At 37.3% G+C, this 18629-nt stretch overlaps 1 protein-coding gene across 1 annotated transcript in view; it reads left to right on the top strand.

Annotated features, from left to right (window-relative positions):
- Positions 1 to 18199, top strand: part of BRMS1L (BRMS1 like transcriptional repressor) — a 46944-nt gene extending 28745 nt beyond the window's left edge. Inside the window, exons 5-10 of the mRNA XM_067533924.1 lie at positions 46 to 142; positions 1431 to 1514; positions 5093 to 5157; positions 6975 to 7014; positions 8456 to 8582; positions 12706 to 18199. Of these exons, the coding sequence (XP_067390025.1) occupies positions 46 to 142; positions 1431 to 1514; positions 5093 to 5157; positions 6975 to 7014; positions 8456 to 8582; positions 12706 to 12829 (537 nt within the window). The 3' untranslated portion in view covers positions 12830 to 18199. The remainder of the gene's footprint in view (positions 1 to 45; positions 143 to 1430; positions 1515 to 5092; positions 5158 to 6974; positions 7015 to 8455; positions 8583 to 12705) is intronic.
- Positions 18200 to 18629: the final 430 nt, after the last annotated feature.

Raw genomic sequence — 18629 nt, 5'->3', positions numbered from 1 at the left:
AACATGCATGAATGCAGAAATTGTAATTTCTTGCTTTCATTTCAGAGTGAGAAGCTCTTGTTGTATGATACTGTACAAAGTGAACTAGAAGAGAAGATCAGAAGATTAGAAGAAGATAGGCATAGCATTGACATTACCTCAGGTAAATAGGATTTGAAAGATTTTTAATGACTTGGTGTCACAATTCAGGGCAACTGAACCTGTATTGCCCCTCCATTGGCCATTAAGGGCACCCACTCTAGGCTCCTCAGCCATCACATCTCTTGGGCAGAGACCCATCTCTCTCTCCCTCCTGACTGAGGTTTGTCCCAGTTGCACAGTTCCCAGTCTGCTATCTTCTTCCCTGATATCTCCGGCAAGCCAGACTGCCTAAGCAGGCCTGTCTCTACTTTTGCTTTCTATAGGAAGACTCTGAACAGCTGTAATTGTCAACAGTGACAAATTACCACACAGTCCTTTATAAGCAATCACATTTATTCTTAAGGTTGAAGGCATTACAGAGAAGACATTTTAAAAAAAGAAAACTTTATATGAATGCCAATAAGCTTACTAGAGATCACCCCCAAATCCAAATATAGCTATGGTAGGAGGCAATCCTTCATACTTCACAAAGGTGTTTTTCTGTAGTTACAAGTTCATAACAATCTTAGCTCAGAACTAGCACACCCAGGAATAGGTTAGTCTTCCCTTTTATACAGATTGGGCCTTCACCTGTTCCCAGAACCCAAAGATTAATCAGTAGACAATGGTCCCCTCCTCAAGCTGTAGTTTCAAAAGGCTGTGTTTTTGCATAACCGTAGATGGGAAATTATATTCATCTTCCTCTAGAGATTCCCAAGCAAACACTTGATACTGTTTGTCCCAAAAGTCGTTCTTGTCTGGCACATTGCTCACTATAGTCCTTTGAAGTTCATAATATGTGCCAGGGTTCATATCCCATCTCTCACCCCCCAGAGAAATTACATGCAATCCTAGCCTACAGGAATACATAACCTTTGCATTTAATATAATGGACTCTAAAGATACTTAAACATGATTAATTAAGGCTTTTCAAGGATATTGCAGGAAATTGCTGTATCTGTCACCTGGTAGCTAACTACTGGGTAAATTTATGTGCAAGTACTGCATCTATAGAGCCTTTATCACATTGTAGAATACCGTTAATTCTAAGCCTCAATGAACTTAAAGTAGATACAATTTGGTATCAGGGCACGTCACCATACCTTGTCTATGGTGTCTATTTGGTCTATCTTCCAAAATTTAAAGCCTACAAAATGTAGACAGGTTTAAAATGTGACAATTACCATTCTTCTCATAAACAGCATATATTAGGAAAGTCTGCACATTGTCTAACAGTTTTTTTACTGTAAAAGAGCTAAACATCCAAATTTGTCCACCTAATTGTAGCATTCTTATTATGCTTTTTTCAGAGTTATGGAATGATGAACTCCAGTCCAGGAAAAAAAGGAAGGATCCATTTAGTCCAGATAAAAAGAAACCTGTTGTCATATCAGATATCCTTTTTCTGTTTTCTTTGTCTGTGCCGTGTTTTGTTTTTACAGCCTTCTTACACGTGTTCTCCTGTCGTAATAATTTTTTTCTTCTGTTGAGAAAGTTTTAACAGACTTGCAAATTCTTGCCATGTAATATAAGTAACAAAACCGTTTACAACAGTGAGCTTTTGTTTAGAGACATGACGCAGTAATATAGTCATCGTATCTCTGTATTTAACAAGTTCCTACCATATCACAGAATGACCATCATTACAAAACCCAAGACATGTCACTTCTATTGATTTTATTAATCACTCCGATTACACATTTAACAGACCAAGCATGTATATCAAATGTTAATATTCCAAAAGAATTGGATAGGTGTGCTGGGTTTTTTGTCAGTGACTGTATCTTGTGTGATTATTGAATAAATGGTAATTAAATATGCAAGTGTTTGTCCTTTGTCTATATTGTTGGGTATATAATTGGTACGTTAGTTTTTCTATAACAATCTCTTACCTTCTAGTAGCTGCTGGGCTGCCAATAGCATCTTATTGGAAAAAGATAATCCAATTCTAGAGGAATGCTTAAAAAATAATAAATTCTCACTGCTGTTCTTGGCAGACCGATTTTTATAGTAATTGTGGTAGTGCAAATCCAGTTGATAGTTCACCTTTTGCAATCTTGAAAATCCAGGTTAAGATAACTATTTTCAAAATACCAGTTTCACTGGTGAATAATTGCAAAAGTGACTATTTTTTAATTCATCTAATTTTCCACTTCCAAAAATAGAAGTGATTGAATTCCTGAACGTGTCAGCCAGGTTTCTGCTGGGATTTGTTTCAATACACTGATGCATGTCATGAGCTCCAAGCAGCAAAAACAGAGGAAGGAAGTTGTTACACTCACTGTTATGATTGCTACTATATAACATAGACCGAAAAGAAAGGAAAAAGCTATTCTTAATATTCTTACAGAACAACTTGAAGTGAAGGGAGAGGAATCTAGGGATGGTTTACTGGAAAGCGAGCAAAAATGAAGCAAGAAGGCCCAGAGAATACCCTAAACCAGATAAGATTTGGAAACTAATTCTACTGACCACAGACAATGATCTTTTCAAATAATAGAGATTTAATCCCAAATTCAAATTTTTTAAAAGCTCAGCATAAGCTTGATCTTGTAAGATAGTAAAGCATTATTTGGTATGTCTAGTGAGTGGTGTCATTATGCTTGGTGCATGGAGAGACACATGATCCTCTCTCCAAGGAGTTTGCAATCTTTAATTTAACAGACATACAATTCTATGCACATTCTATGCAAGATAATGTGATACCAAGCAATGTAGAGCCATTTTTCAGATAACTTGAAGTGCAACATTGATATGCTTCAGAAATTTAAGAAAATAATACATTTGAATGAAACTGATTAGCTTCTCAGGGCACAAGGATAAGTAAGGAGTTAAAAGTATAAGGATAACATGATATAAGGATCAGGAAATGGAGGATGAAATGAATGATTCTGGAGGATGGTTTTGGAGATGTAGGTAAAAGGAAGATAAAATGAATGTTGGCAGAGTTGTAGTTGGTGTTTTGAAGGTGAAAATCAGAAGCTTGAATTTGAATAGTAGAGCAGGCAGTGAAGTAATTTAAAGACTGACATGATCAGCAGCAGTATTTTTAAGTGGCTGAAGGTAGACTAATGTGAGCAGCAGGAAAATTAGAGGAAGAGGTTGCAGTAATTGAGGTGAGATGACTAACATCTGGACTTTGCTTTAGAGATGGAAGGCTGGGTTTTTTGTGGAGATATTACAGAGCTGGAAATTTCAGATTACAGGCTCTTCAGAGACACATTTTTGTTTTGTACAGTGCCAAACACACTTCTAGTTCCAGTGAAATAAAATGACACGATCTGGCTGTTGGGGGAGAGAGGAGGTTTAATACAACAGAGGTTGAGTTTAGATGATGATGGAATGTTCAGCTGTGGAGCAAAAACCTGGTAAAACTTGGACAAAAGATGCCCCTCTCCATGTAACTTTTTAAAGGTGAGTTATATTATGCAGAAGGTAATTTACTTGTTGACCTTTTCTTGTACTATGTTCTGTAGCTTCTGTGGTTTTAACTCCATATCTTGAGTTTTCTTTACCTTGTTTACTGACTAGTCTTAATTGTTAGGGCTTAAGAACTCTCTGTTTATCACTTTTCAATTGCATATTTTAAATTCCAGAGGTCAGGGCTGCAATATTTTCAGACTTTAGGTTAATAAGGAGTAAGGACAAAATCTACAAGTTGAATTTATAATTTTGTCACAGGTTGCAACTGATGTCCAGTGCAGGTGAGAGGCTCAAAGGGGCCAGCTGCCAAAAGTAAACACAAAAGGTGGTTGTGGACTCTGTTAGCCTGGAGGAAGAGAAGGAGGTCTAAAGTCTTTGCAGACTGAGGTATCCGTCAGATGCACCCTCATTTCCCCCTTGCAAAGGGGGGTGAGAATGAGAGAATTCAGAGGTGGGCTGAATCCGTGGAGTTAGGCCAAAGGGGATCAATCTTAAATATTTTTTAGCATGGAGGCCATTTAATGTCACACTGGACTGAGATAAACACATGGTATTTGAGGTGTTTAGGCCCCCCAATTAAAAGTGAAGTTAAAAGTTGTGGCCTTTTTAAAAATTCTTTCACTATTTCATTCTCCTGCATGTCTCCTCATCGAGATTGCTGCTTTATTAGAACGCTTCCCGGAAAGATGACCTATATTAATGATCGTGGATAATAATGAATGTTCCTCGGTTAGGATAGCATTATCATAATAATTTCAGCTGAGTGGAGATGCTTTTAGTTAGTGCCAAAAATGTGAGTGGTGGTTATTCAGTTGTTCAGGTGTAACTCTATCGTCAGGGCTATTTAACTTTTAAATATTCGTAATTTATCAATGTTTTCAAACTTGCCTTGTGTTATAGAGTTTGCTGATATTGTAAAAAAATAAGACAGATCTGAAGATTATTGTAAAGTAATGTGTGCAAAGTACAAAATTCTGTTTTGAATTGTGTGTATTGTAGTAATTAACACCTTGTGATACAGAGTTGATATTTAAAGGTAGAGCTTTCAAACTTTAACTCAGTGTTTCCTGTCTTTCAGACATTTGATTTCTCAACCTTAACATTTTTTCCATGTAATAGCACACGATGATTTAGAGTTGCTAAGAAACTGCATTGGATATGTTAATTTAGATGCTTGCTTTCAGTATTGTAGAAAAATAAGCTGCCAGAATTGATTTATTCTGTCTGGAGTACAAGCAGCAAAGATTGTTTTGGTGTCTGTCAGGTACAGAATGGGTATATAATGTCTGTTCTAGTGTTGTATCCCTATTGTGTGCTGCACTAACAATATTAATGTAATTGTAAATATGATAGTTTCTAGAAAACTTAAATGATACTTATACACTGTGTGGCTCTCAATACCTGATTTTTGCAGTGCTCTTTCACTTCACTTGAAATTCTGTGTGTGGAGCAGTTGCAGAGCAGAGTCATTAAATCACTTCTAATTATGAAGACTGTAGAATTGTTATGCTAATTTCACTTTTAAACGTGATTGCCTTAACTTTTCAACGCCCCTATATAGTTTATATGTTACAAGACCTCGATATACTTGAAGACTGGACAACAATAAGAAAGGTATGATTGGAGGATGCATGTCAATAGCATTGTTTTGTTGCCCTATTATACATTTTACAAATATGTAAGCAAGTTTTCTTTAAAATAATAGAGAACATAAATATCACTAAATAGTATTTTTGCAATGAAGTCTTGTAGTTATAGCATGGGAACAGGCTAGTGTGAGGCCTAAACCTGGCTCTGATGCTGAGTTGTCTGACCTTGGCCATGTCTATTAGTGTATATGATCACCACTAAGAAGGTGGTGGGGGGGAACCCTGCAGCAGAGTGTCTCATATCCTGGGTCAACTGACTTGTGCTCAGGGGGCTCTTGGTATGGAGCTAAAAATAGCTTTAAAAAACCTCAATCCCCTTGCTGGATTTCAGAGTGCAGGCTCCAGCCTGAGCAGAAACATCTACACCGCTATGTTCAGCCTCATACTCTGAGTCCAAGTCAGTTGATCCAGGCTCTGAGACTCGCTGCTGTTGGATGGTATGCATTTTGTTGTTGCAATGTAGATATACCTTTAGCCTTTTCACCTCAGTTCCCGATCTGTAAAACGGGGAATACCATACTGAAGGCCTTTACAACAAGCTGGACCTAAATTCTGTCTTACTCTCTGGTACAGTATGCTAGAAAATCTGCAGTAGCTTTTTTAAATTTTAAAAACATTTTATAAATTAATTGTGAAAATGAATGATAAACATGGTAAAGTTTGTTTATTTTGATACTAAATTTAGTTTATTTTGTTCTGTCTCCACATTTTTCATTACGCCGTAGATTTTGGTCCAGTAGTGTGGCAGTTGGAATTGCAGGCAAGTGTCTAGCCTAACTGTACCTCCCCAGTGGCTAGAAAACCTGCTTCCTGCCATAATGTCCCTAGGAGGGACCTGATAAAACTTAGAACGAGCCAGTTACCAGGGTATGTAAGCAGTATTTCCCATCTTGTGGAGCACCAAACTAAGTCAAGGGGAGGTGAGCTAGAGGAATCAAGACAGGAAAACCTTCATGACATTTGATCCACTTCACATTCCCTAGACTGCACATAAAACTGGATGGCTACTTGAAAGCCCACCTGTCTTCCTCCTCTTTCTATGGTACTAGAGGAGGGGAAGCAAAATAGAAAAATATAAAGCTGAGAAATATACAGAAAAGAAGACGCTGAAGGTAGGTGTGGGTAGGAGATAAACAAACGTGCAAGAAGGTGAACACAGCACTGTGCTCCTGAATGGTACGTCACAATTGAGGCTCCAACCCATCAAGCAAAGCAGTTTCCAACTTTATCTGCGGCAGAAATTATGCTGAACAAATATCAGACCATACATACACTTTGACCCTAGTAACTCTTAAGTATGGCCGAGAATAAGTAAAGCTGATCATCCACACAACTGTAGAATATACTTAGATACAGCTGTGAGCTAGGCAGAGGCTTGTTCCTATAGCTTTTTAGAATGAGCTTTTCATTTTTCAAAATCTTTATCTGGTTGTAAGCTGAATAAAGAATGTTTCATGTTGTTTGGATTTTGTTGGCAATCTATAGAGAGTGACGATACCAATTATAAAATATTGTTTAAAGAATTGCTCCTAGTCTATTTAAAATCAAACCCCATTAAAGCTGATAATGGATCCATTTCTCTGTATGCTTTTATTCAGCTAATCAGTGGTGTGCAATGTTATAAAATACTTGAATACTTTAGAACAAGCTTTTAAACATATATATGTAAATGCTAATATTTTAAAAGTTGCACTGCAGTAAAACTATTCCTAACAATGCATTTTTTAATAATTAAGTAAGCTTTCTTAACTTTAACTCGTTTTTCCTCTTTTGTACTTGAAGGCAATGGCTACACTGGGGCCACACAGAGTAAAGCCGGAACGTAAGTCATAAAAACCTCACTGCTTAATACATTCTGGTTTCATAAAACAAAATTCATTACCACAACAGCACAGATTTCCTCTCGACTTACTAGCTGCAACAGGGACTGCAGTGATTGAAGATGGGAGAGGAAACCAGCGACCTTAGGATATGTCTGCATTTCAAAAAGAAAAAATAAACATGGCAGCGAGTCTCAGAGCTCGGGTCAGCTGACTCAAGTTTGCACTTTGGGGCTAAAAACAGCATTGTAGATGGATGGTCCTGCTCAGTCTGATTTCTGAGACCCAATGAGTGGGATGGATCTCAGTGCCCAGGCTTCAGCAGTGTAGACACTTTTGCTCTGGCTGTTTTTAGCCCCATAACACAAGGCCTACTCAGTTGACCTGGGCTCAATTGACCAGAGACTCACTGTGTTCTGTATGTGTTTGTGTTGGCTGCAGTGTAGACATACCCATACCTGCTTCCTCTCTCTCAGGCCTTGGTTGAGCCACTGGCGTGTTCTGTCCTTTGCAACTGGGTAGCTCTCTCCATTAACAGTCTGACTTCCTTACATATATTTATATTATAGTCTCAGTATCTTGTAGATGGTGATATGTGTGTTAAATCAATTACTACCTAAATGGTGGAAGGATACTAATAGAAGGATATACCCTTGAAGAAATGGATTGGATTGGATTGATACATGTCAGTGCAGCATATTAATGCTTTTTCTCTGGCTTTCATCTCCCCCAGCTGCTCTGTGTACTGCAGCTTATTGAAGTTAAGCGGAGCTTGGGTTAGTATTTTGAGAGCTTGTCCATTTCACTAGGTTCTGCTTCTCTGAGTCAATGAAGGCCAGAACTTGGGGGAGAAGAAAGGGGACAGTATTTGGATACCAAGGTGATATTCATCTTAGATGCCCACGTTAGGTAAAAAAGGGAAACCAGGGGATGAAGTGATTGGGGAACAAGAGAAGAAGAAACAAGTAGGTGTTGCTTTCTTTAGTGACCGATTTCTTTTTCGGTATTGTGGTTAATGACACAGTACACTGATACAATTGTATTGGGGAAAAGGAGAATTGAAGAGTGTAGGGGTGATGAGAAAGGGGAAGAAACTTTGATCAATGCTTGACACTTTAAAAACTTGGCACAAATTCCATGGTTTCCATGGTGTTGCAAAATTTCACATTATTGGTATAGGAATGCTGCAGACATTGTGGTTAATGTTAACTTTACCTGAACCTGAATTGAGTTTTTAATGGACCCCACTGTAACAGGAGATACAAGAAAAAAGCATCTCTCCTCTTAACTGTCTGAGATTTTAGTTTGATTGTTGCTTAAAATAGCAATGCCCATTTTTATAACTAAACACTTAAGATATATGCACGTAGTTGAAAATAAATGTATTAACCTGACTTTAATATCTGCATGATCAATAATAAATATTTCCATTGATCACTTTAGCACCTGTCAAATTAGAAAAGCATCTGCACAGTGCTAGATCTGAAGAAGGAAAACTCTATTACGATGGAGAATGGTATGGACGTGGACAGACCATATGTATTGATAAGAAAGATGAGTGCCCTACAAGGTAACAGTCATAGCCTACTCCGCTTTACAGTAATATACATTGTACAGCTGCATACATTGAATGGAAAGCCCAACCTTACAATTTCAATCAGCTGTTGCCATCTGTTACTTATCTGTATTTTCTATCTTAGAAGATTACCGGCTGCCATCTTCTAGATATCTATTTTTGCCTTTCTCTGCCATAAATACCAAATGGCATAAGTGTAGGGGCTTAGTTATCTTAATAGGGAGATCTTTGACAGCCGATGTATTTGTCTGAAATAATAGCCTAAACTGGAGTATAAACAAAACTCCGTATCTTAAACCACTAAATATACCAAACTTAAAATACTATATTCAAGTTTCCACCTATATTTTTTTATCTGGCTGCAAATCCATATACAAAGAGGGGACATCAGGTTATCTGACTTCATTTATAGAAATGAAATCCGAGCCCACATGCTAAATTTGTATAATACATTAATTTTAAAAAATTGAAAATGTCAGATGCTTGCCCCTATTTTTTCCCAAATGAATTTCTCACAAGCTGCTCTACCTCAGGAAAAAGTCTAATTAAAAATCTGGGAGAGGCAATTCTATAAATATTCTTTTTCAAGTTTTTAATACTTCATAGTGGCAAGACAGGACTTTGGCATTGACATCAGACGGAACAGTGGACTAGGTTGAACCCTAGTCTGATCTGGTATGGTAATTTCTATGTAAGAAGGCAGAGATGTGATAGCTGCTGGAACTATGGGTGAAGTCCCGGCTCCACTGAAGTTATTGGGACTTATATGGGGCCAGGATTTTACCGTCTAGATTGAAGCCCCAAAATTTATCTGATTCTGAGACTTCTTCTCAGTGTGATCAAGGGATTAGTTTGGACCCAGTTTTAGGTAAAATCTTAACTGATTATTTCCAGGCTTGCTGACAACTGTTTTAAACCAATGGTAAAACATGTGTCTTTAATTTCAAATGTCTGATGATCTAAATAGTTTGTTTTAAGTTGGAGCATTGTTTTAAAACATGAAGCTCTTAACTATTCCCGGACAAGAATCTTTGTTAAATATGGATTAAAGTACAAATTATGTTGAATCTGTAGGACCTTTTAGATTTCTTTACATACCTTGTCATATTTTAGTGAATTTTAAGCAATAAGTTGAAAAAGTAGATACATGTGAACCCATGTCCACTATATAGAATATGTATTCACAGCTAAATTTCCACCTTCAAACTTCAACAACCATCAGCTTCAATGGAATGATCCAAATAAATCTTAGGATGGAGTTTGATCCAATGTATGCAAAGCCACACAGATTTGTGTGAGCAACTACTCTTCTGTAATGGAGGATTCCATCTGAATTGGACAATAGTAATAGAAGTCAGCCATGTCTACTGATTATTTTTGTTACTCTTATGATTTGGGAAAATATTTGAACAAAGTTTTTAAAAAAAAAAAAAAAAAAAACCCCACTGTTTAATGCTGAAGCAGGAAAGAATTTGAATACAATCATACATCTCATTTTTAGCACTTACACTAACACTTACGAAACAGTTCTGTGGAAATCATCTGCCCCTTCCCCTTTTGCCCTGCATTGAGTTTGAAGACTGTTGTTAAATTTTTGGACAGAATCACACAAGTAAATGTGTTCAAACACTCATATGTAAATCTATGAAAGCCATGCTCTGATTTACACATACTGCATCCTCTTCCTGTACTGGATCCTGCTACATCAGAACAGCTATACTATTCAGCAATGATTAAGAGTGTGTTAAATTTACAATGTTAGGATAATTTGGATATCTGATATTAGCTGTGGTGTGAGTTCTGTAAATAAATAGTTCTTTGAAGTTGTCCATTGTCCCCACAGCATTGAACTATGTAATTTGTACACTACAAATACCCAAATACTACATAATCCTCTAATATGTATTAGTTATTTCAAGGCTGAGTAAACTTGTAATTTCAATATAATATAAAGAATATCTTTGAGAAGTCATGGAGGATGGGTGAGATCCAGGAGGACTGGAGAAGAGTCTTTAAAAAGAGGAACAAACGACCTAGGGAATTATAAACCAGTTCACCAAACTTCAGTACCTGGAAAGATACTGGAGTGAATTATTAGAGAATCAGTTTTTTAAACACCTAGAAAATAATAGGTGACAAATAATAGCCACCCTAGATTTGTCAAGAACAAATCATGCCAGAACAACTTAATTCCTCCTTTGAGTGGGTTACTGGCGTAGTCAATAAGGGGGGGAAAACAGTGGACACATCTTGATTTTTAGTAAAGATTTTGACACAGTCCCTTGTTGCATTGTTGTAAGCAAACTAGGGGAATATGATCTAGAAACAGTTACTGTAAAGTGGATGCAAAACTGGTTGAAAAACCACACTCGGAGTAGTTATCAATGGTTAGCTGTCAAACTGGGAGGACGTATCTCGTGGCATCCTGCAGGGGTCTGTCCTGGGTTCAGTACTAATCAATATTTTCATTAGTGACTTGGATAATGGAGAGCATGCTTATAAAATTTGTGCATGATAGCACTAGGGGGAGGGGGAGAGTTTCAAACACTTTGGAGGAGAGGATTAGAACTATGACAAATTAGAGACTTGGTCTGAAATCAACAAGATGAAATTCACTGAAGATAAATGTAAAGTCTTTCACTTAAGAAGGGAAAATCAAATGCATAAATATAAAATGGGGACTAAATGGCTAGGTGGTTGAACTGCAGAAAAGAATCTGGGGGTTATAGTGGATCACAAATTGAATATGAGCCAAAAATTCGATGCATTTATGAAAAAGGCTAATATTCTGGGGTATATTAAGAGGAGTGTTCTATGTAAGACATGAGGTAATTGTCCAGCTCTACTCTGCACTGTTGAGGCCCAATTAGAGTACTATCCAGTACTGGATGTCACGCTTTAAGAAAGGTGTAGACAAATTAGAGGGAATCCAAAGGAGAGCAAGAAAAACAAAAGGTTTAGGAAATGTGTTCTATGAGGAAAGGTTTTTAAAAGAACTGGGCATGTTTAGTCTTGAGAAAAGACTGATGGGGGTATCTGATGAGAGTCTTCAGATGTGTTAAGGACTCTTAGAGAGAGGATGGTGATCAGTTGTTCTCCAGGTCTGCTGAAGGTAGGACAAGATGTAATGGGCTTAATCTGCAGCAAGTGAGATTTAGGTTAGATATTGAGAAGAACTTGCTAACTATAAAGATAGTTAAGTACTGGAATAGTGACCTAGGGAGGTTGTGCAATCCCCATCATTGGAGTTGTCTAAGAACAGGTTAGACAAACACCTATCAGAGATGGTTTAGGTGTATTTGGTCCTGCAGCAGTGCAGGGAGATGGACTAGATGTCCTCTCAAGGTCCCTTTCATCCTTACAGTTTTATAATTCTGTGTATGCTCTTCAACTGTTTGACAAAGTAATAATGACTGAACTGGCACCCCACTAGCAATCAAGTTTCAAATTATATTTCAGTCCTTAAACCAGGTGGTCCAAAAGAAACTGCTTTCTAGTGATGAACTCTTTAGAAAAACAATTCCAAAAGTCTTACATTAATGTTTAACTAAATGATCCATGCAAAGAGAAAGTCCATGCAAGAAAAGCTCAATTAGCCAAACAGTTCAGTTTTTCCTGTACATGTGTACTGTAACAGTTAAATACAAGTTCTCCTAACTTTCTCTTCTCTGGTGAGCAATTTCATTTGACCTGTTTAGTTTTTCAGGAAGCCCACTTCAATCTGGTGGAGTGATAGTCTTCTCAATTGGTACCAGAGACAAATGTCTATTTTTATTATAGACACTATATAAATTAAGAGGGAAGGTGAATGCTTTGCTTTGTTTAACCAAATTAAATGTTTGAGATTCATTGGAACTATCCTTTCTTGTTACATTCAAGAGATGCTTGGATGAAAAGTTATTAGTGGAGATTGTGTTCCTAGAGATGTCCATGTATTTTTAGTGTCCGCTATAAAATTCTATAGTTTAAAAATAACAATCAGGAATGAGGCAATAGCTGTCTGGGTCTAGCACTTTTTAATACAAATATTTAGTGTTCCAGTATAGCCCTCTACTTGTGGGGTTGATCCTTGGTTTAAAAGATCATTTGTTTCTAAAATCTATTTTTTTCTTTTCAGTGCCATAATTACAACTATTAACCATGATGAAGTGTGGTTTAAGAGGCCTGATGGAAGTAAATCCAAACTGTATATCTCTCAGTTACAGAAAGGAAAGTATTCAATAAAACATAACCACAATTGACCATTATTAATCAGATGTGTAACAAGTGGTGTTACCATGTTCGATGTGCCATGAGGTGAAAGATGTATTTAATAATGTTTTGTATTCTCATTAACTTTATGGCAGTATCTGATGTATTTGTAGTACTGTACGTAAACTTCATATGGATGTCCTTGAATATGGATGACTCTTAATTATGTTGACCAAGACATTTTACCTCTAAGCTGGGTCCAGTGCCTAAGAAATGAAGTATGCCTTCACAGATATTGGCTGAACTTCAAATTTAAAAACATTTGCTTTTAGTATTGGTGACTAGATTGTGTGGTAATTGTGCAATTATTTTTTACCAGCAATTCATTTAATGTATTCAGTGAACTTGTCATATTTGTCTTGTGGATGTAAGTTAGTCTGCTCAAATGTGGCTTCTGAATAGTCTAATGGCATAAATATTTTTATCCAAAGGGATCAGAATTGTTTAAACTTGAGACCCTGGACAGCTCTGACTGACCTTTTATAAGGTTTACCATGCCACTTCTAACAAAACAAAGCCAACATTAATACGTTTTTAGGAGAACTTTCCTAGTCTGGTACCCCATAATAAATTAACAATGTTGGTGGCTTTCTTTTCCAGGTTATGCAAGAACTTCACTAGCAAAGCCAGTGTAAAATTAGATACACTACAGGTAGAGGCAGTGTTATGTGGCCCACAGGGGACATGAGTGCCTGGCAGTATTGCTGTGTAAATGGTAAATAACTGAAAGTATTATGTTGCATGCTGTACTTGTCTGATCTATAGTCTTATGTAACAGATATTCTAAAAAACACTGTCAAAAGTAAAATGTAGCCTCAAAAATGATATATCTGGGGCAAATTAATAGTGACCTGTTCACCATATGCCATCTTTCCAAATTTTTCATATTTTATTCCCGTAAAAGAATTATTTCATACAGTTCATAAAATTAAGCTTGAACATGAGTTAATTTTCAAGACCTCAGGGGCAGAGTCCGAGATCCTTCATGTTACAGTACATGTCTGGCACATGTAGAATAACAGGGGGGATTGGAGAAAAATAAGTTTTTCCTGGTGGTTGTGTGCACTTTACTGTTCATTATGATGAGACTCTTCTTGGAGCAAGGAAAACATGTATTTGCTTAAATTGATCATGGCAAAAGAATATTTGCATTGTCCCCATAATACCTAACTGCTTTACCTCTGAAATGTCATTGCTCGTGCAGGGTGATAACTACTTGACTATTGCCAAAAGTCTAAAATATTGGACCTTTACAGTGATAGAAAAGCATTGCTCAGGATAAACTGCATGTCATATTAACATTAGTCAACTTACATAAAATAACAATCGATGTGTGGCTTTTGACAATACTTACTGTATGTACACGGTTTGATAAATTTGTAATAAAATATTTGTATTTTTTAACACAGTATATAAATAAATGATCTGTGGTAGTGGACACTTCGTACAGTTTTACTTTTTTCCTTCAAAGTTGCAGATGTCTAATTCTAAAGAGTGCTAAAAAATTGTGGTTTTTAATGTTGCCTATAAATGTTTATCCCCCCCTCCCCTGAACCTAAAATGGTGAATACAGATATGTCTGGAAAAACTTTTAAGCCTACATTTTAATTTATTGCAAAGATAGTAGTAGTCCACATTCCAGTATGTGTATGGTTTTATGTAACCAGAGATGTAATACAAGTCTCTGTCTTTCTGGCTTCTTTACCCCATGCCTTTATAATATGTAATAGCCTAAACCTTACAGAAATATAAGTTATACGTGTATACTAAATACTGTTTGTTTAGAAAAGTATAGAAATATACACTTGTTGATTTGAAAGTTAACTCTATTATTTTTCAAAACCTTTGAAGAAAAAACTGCCCAAGTTATTCACAAATGCTATCTAAGTATGTATATGTGCAACTTTTATTAATTCAGGTTTTTGGGTAGTGACTTTAGTGGAGCATTACTGTAATATGGACACCAGGCATTTCTCAAGCATTTTTAACAACTGGCCCCAGTAACACTAACATACACTTTTGCTTGCACGGGAGGGGTGTGAGTGTAAAGCAAACTTAAGCATTGTGGAAAATAGTTCACACTCTAGAATAAAAGTGTTGGGGGATCTTAGTTTATATTGGGCATGTATCTTGAAAGTATAGTCTTTGTACACAAGCTCAGTGTTTGCTGCTTTGTTTGCATGCTATCCCTTGCTGTTGGTAACGAGGCAGTATTACATGCTTCAGACCTGCTCTACACCGACAAATGTGAGTGTCAACTAACCCTTGATACTATTCAGACATTATATAGACAAATAAGGGCTTGCTTAGCATTTGCAATTAAACAGTGTAACAGTGTTCAATCCCAGTTCAGACAGCACAATTGCTGCCCTTAAATTATGTAGTGTAGAACAGGCCTCAGCCCTGGGTACAAAGTAATTCCTGTCTGTAACTCATATGAGTGGGACAGAATTGAGTTTGGGGGCTGGAAAGGAAATTGGAAGTGTAGATTGAAAGAATAGGTTGAAGCACATTGCTTACTTTTTTACTTGCCTAATTTGCTCAAGAAGTCATTCAAAGGGAATGTCTGCATTGCAGCTGGGAGGTAAGATTCCCGGCACAGGTAGACAGACTTGCACTAGCTCTACTCGAGCTAGTGTGCTTGAAAAAGAGCAATGTGGCTGTTATGGCATGGGCAGCAGTTCACGTTAGCCACCCACACTCAACCCAGAGGATTGGGTGGGCTTGAGGGTGGGTGACTAGCCCAAATAGCCATCTGTGCTGCATATTGCTATTTTTAGTGTGTTACCTCATGCAGCAAGCATGAAGCTCTCTACCCCTGCTGGCAATCATATCGCCCAGCGGTAGTGTAGACAGTTAGTTAGCACCTCCTTGGTTTGCCTGATAAATAAGACGCTAAGCCAGATTCTGGACTCTTTTGCATTAGATACAAGTTAATCCAGGTTAAAAACTAGTTCTTTAAATTGGCATTTCAAGTCCTGTGCTTTTCCCATTAATTTCAATGCAGAATTACTTTCTTTCCTGTCAAAATTATTTTACTCGGGATGCCCAGAAGAAAAGAGACAGGTCCATGCAGTAAATGTGGATAACCGTTGCCAGAGAAAAGTTGAAACTTCAAGAAGAATTGATTTTGTTTGGTAGTGCTCACTATTAGTGATGAGAAAAAAGTGGGGAGCTGTACTGTAGCAAAACTTGTAGATTCAATTACTTAATCAAAAGCAGAGAACATCCAGAACTTTATAAGGACTTGATCAAACTGTAAAAGGGAGGGATCTACTATAGACCACCAAATCAGGAAGAGAAGATGGATGAGGTATTTTTAGAACAAATAACAAATATCCAAAATACAAGAGCTGGTAGTAATGGGGACTCTAACTACCCAGGCATCTGTTTGGAAAAATAATATAACAAAACACAAAATATTCAGTAAGTACGTGGACGGTATTGGGGACAGCTTTTTGCTTCAGAAAGTGGAGGAAGTAACCTGGGGGACAGCCATTTAGATTTGACTCTGAGCAACATGGAAGAATACATTGCTGGTCTGGAGGTGGATTTGGGTGAAATTGATCTTGGAATGACAGGTTTCATGATTCTAAGGGCAGGAGAGAGAGCAGCAGAATAAGGACAACAGATTTCAAAAAAGCAGACTTTAACAAACTTAGAGCACAGATAGGTAATGTCCCCTGGGAAGAAAATCTAAGGGGAAAAGAGTTCAGGAGAGTTAGCAGTTTCTCAAGGAGACCGTATTAAAGGTACAAGTGCCGACTATTCCAATGTGAAGGACAGGTAGGAGGAGGCCAGTATGGCTCCATGACAAGCTCTTTAGTGACCTGAAAATCAAAAAGGGATCCTACAAAAAGTGGAAACATGGATGAATTGCTGAGGATTACAAAAGAATAGCACAATGGTATAAGGAAAAAATCAGAAAAGCTAAAGAATAAAATGCAATATACCTAACAAGGGACGTAAAAGGCAATAGGAGGGTCTTTAAATATGTTAGTAAGAGAAAGATGAAGGAAAGCATAGGTTCTCTACTTAGTGGGAAAGGAAAGCTAATAGCAGATGTCCAAAAAAAAAAAAAAAAAAAAAAAAAAGGCTGAGGTGTTTAATGCCTATTTTGCATGAGTAAAAAGGTTAATGGTGACCTTTAAAACAATTAGTATTAACAAGGGGGAAAGAAGAGGTTAAAGAATATATAGAGGATTTTGTTGGCAAGGTCTGATGAAATTCATCTTAGGATACTTAAGGAACTATATGAAGCAACCTTGGAATAGTTTACAATTCTTTGAGAATTCATGGAGAATGGGTGAGTGAGTTCCCAGAAGATATGAGAGGCAAACAGAGTCTCTATCTCTAAAAAGGGGAACAAAGAGGACCTGAGGAATTATAGACCAGTCATCCTAACTTTGATATCTGGAGATACTTGAATAAATTAATAATCAATTTTTAAGTATCTAGAGGATTACATGGTTATAAGGAATAGTCAACATGAATTTGTCAAACCAACCTAATTTCTTTCTTTGACAGGGTTACTGTCCAAATGGATGGGGGGAAGCAGTAAAGCTTTTTATGCAGTCCCACATCACATAGTCATAAGCAAACTAGGGAGATGGAGTCTAGATTAAATTACTATAAAATGGGTGCACAACTGGTTGAAAGATTATACTCCAGGAGTAATTATGATGCTTGCAGACCAGGTGCCAGCTCTTGCCAAGGCTTTGGGCCTCAGCTGAGCACTGACATTCATTGCTGGAAACCAGTCTGTTTCACCTGTGTTGGTATGGTTAAGATGGGCCTTGAACTTCAGTAACAATGTGTTTAGTGTTTAGACTTTATGAAATGCTTGTAAGTTGCTGCATGCATTCATCTCACTTACATTACCTTATAACGTGATAATTATAAGTTTTTTCTTTATAACAGTAAAAAAAATGTTTGCTCTGAAACAGTGAACTCAGTCAGTCAGGAGGAATTGTCTTCTAACCATCAAGAAGGCCTATCAAAACTAAATGGGCCATTGTGGGATTTCACAATATAAAGACTTTATTTGCCTCTTCACACCCATGAAGAGGCTTCCTATGAAAGGGTTCATTCTATCAGCTTGAATTCTAGAAGAAGGAAATAAAAATAGCTGACAATTTTGCTGCTTGGACTCTCATGGGGCCGGAGCTACAAACCAGAAGCATTGATCTCCAGGATCAACCTGGATTAGTCCAAAAGACATTCAGAGCTGACAGTTTACTACAGCTGTCAACTTGAAAAATCATAGACTGTAACTCATTTGTGTATATGCTTGCCTGTTTTAAACCTTGTAATTGATATTTTTCCCCCTAGTTAATAAATTTTTAGTTACTTGTAACCAATCTTGTAATAAGCTATCATCTTTGGTGAGAGATATAAGGGTACAAATTGACTTGGGATAAGTGTGTGGTCTCTTGGGACTGGGAGCAACCTGAATATTTTGTGATCTTTGGTGTATATCAACCAACTCACACTGTTTAGTTTGCCTGGCTAGCAAGGTAGACTTGAATGCCCACGGGAATTCTTTGTGACTCCCTGGTTAGATTGTTACAGTGCTTCAGGAGTTCACATTTGTTACAGGGTTGGTGAAATCTAATTAAAGAACACAACCAGTTTGGGGTCGCTGTCCTGCTTCTTGACAGTCTGCCCTGAGGTTGGCACTCACGGTCATGAACTACTCCAGACAGCGTGACAGTTGGCATAGTTTTGACAGGATTCATATGCCATAGGGCTCTTAGATCATAATTCCAGCCGTGTTAAAAGCTTAAACTT

This window comes from Emydura macquarii, unplaced genomic scaffold, assembly GCF_026122565.2.
Source record: "Emydura macquarii macquarii isolate MOO-44397 ecotype Brisbane River unplaced genomic scaffold, CSIRO-AGI_Emac_v2 contig_374, whole genome shotgun sequence".
Classification (NCBI taxonomy): domain Eukaryota; kingdom Metazoa; phylum Chordata; order Testudines; family Chelidae; genus Emydura; species Emydura macquarii.
This window is presented reverse-complemented; position numbering and strand designations above follow the sequence as displayed.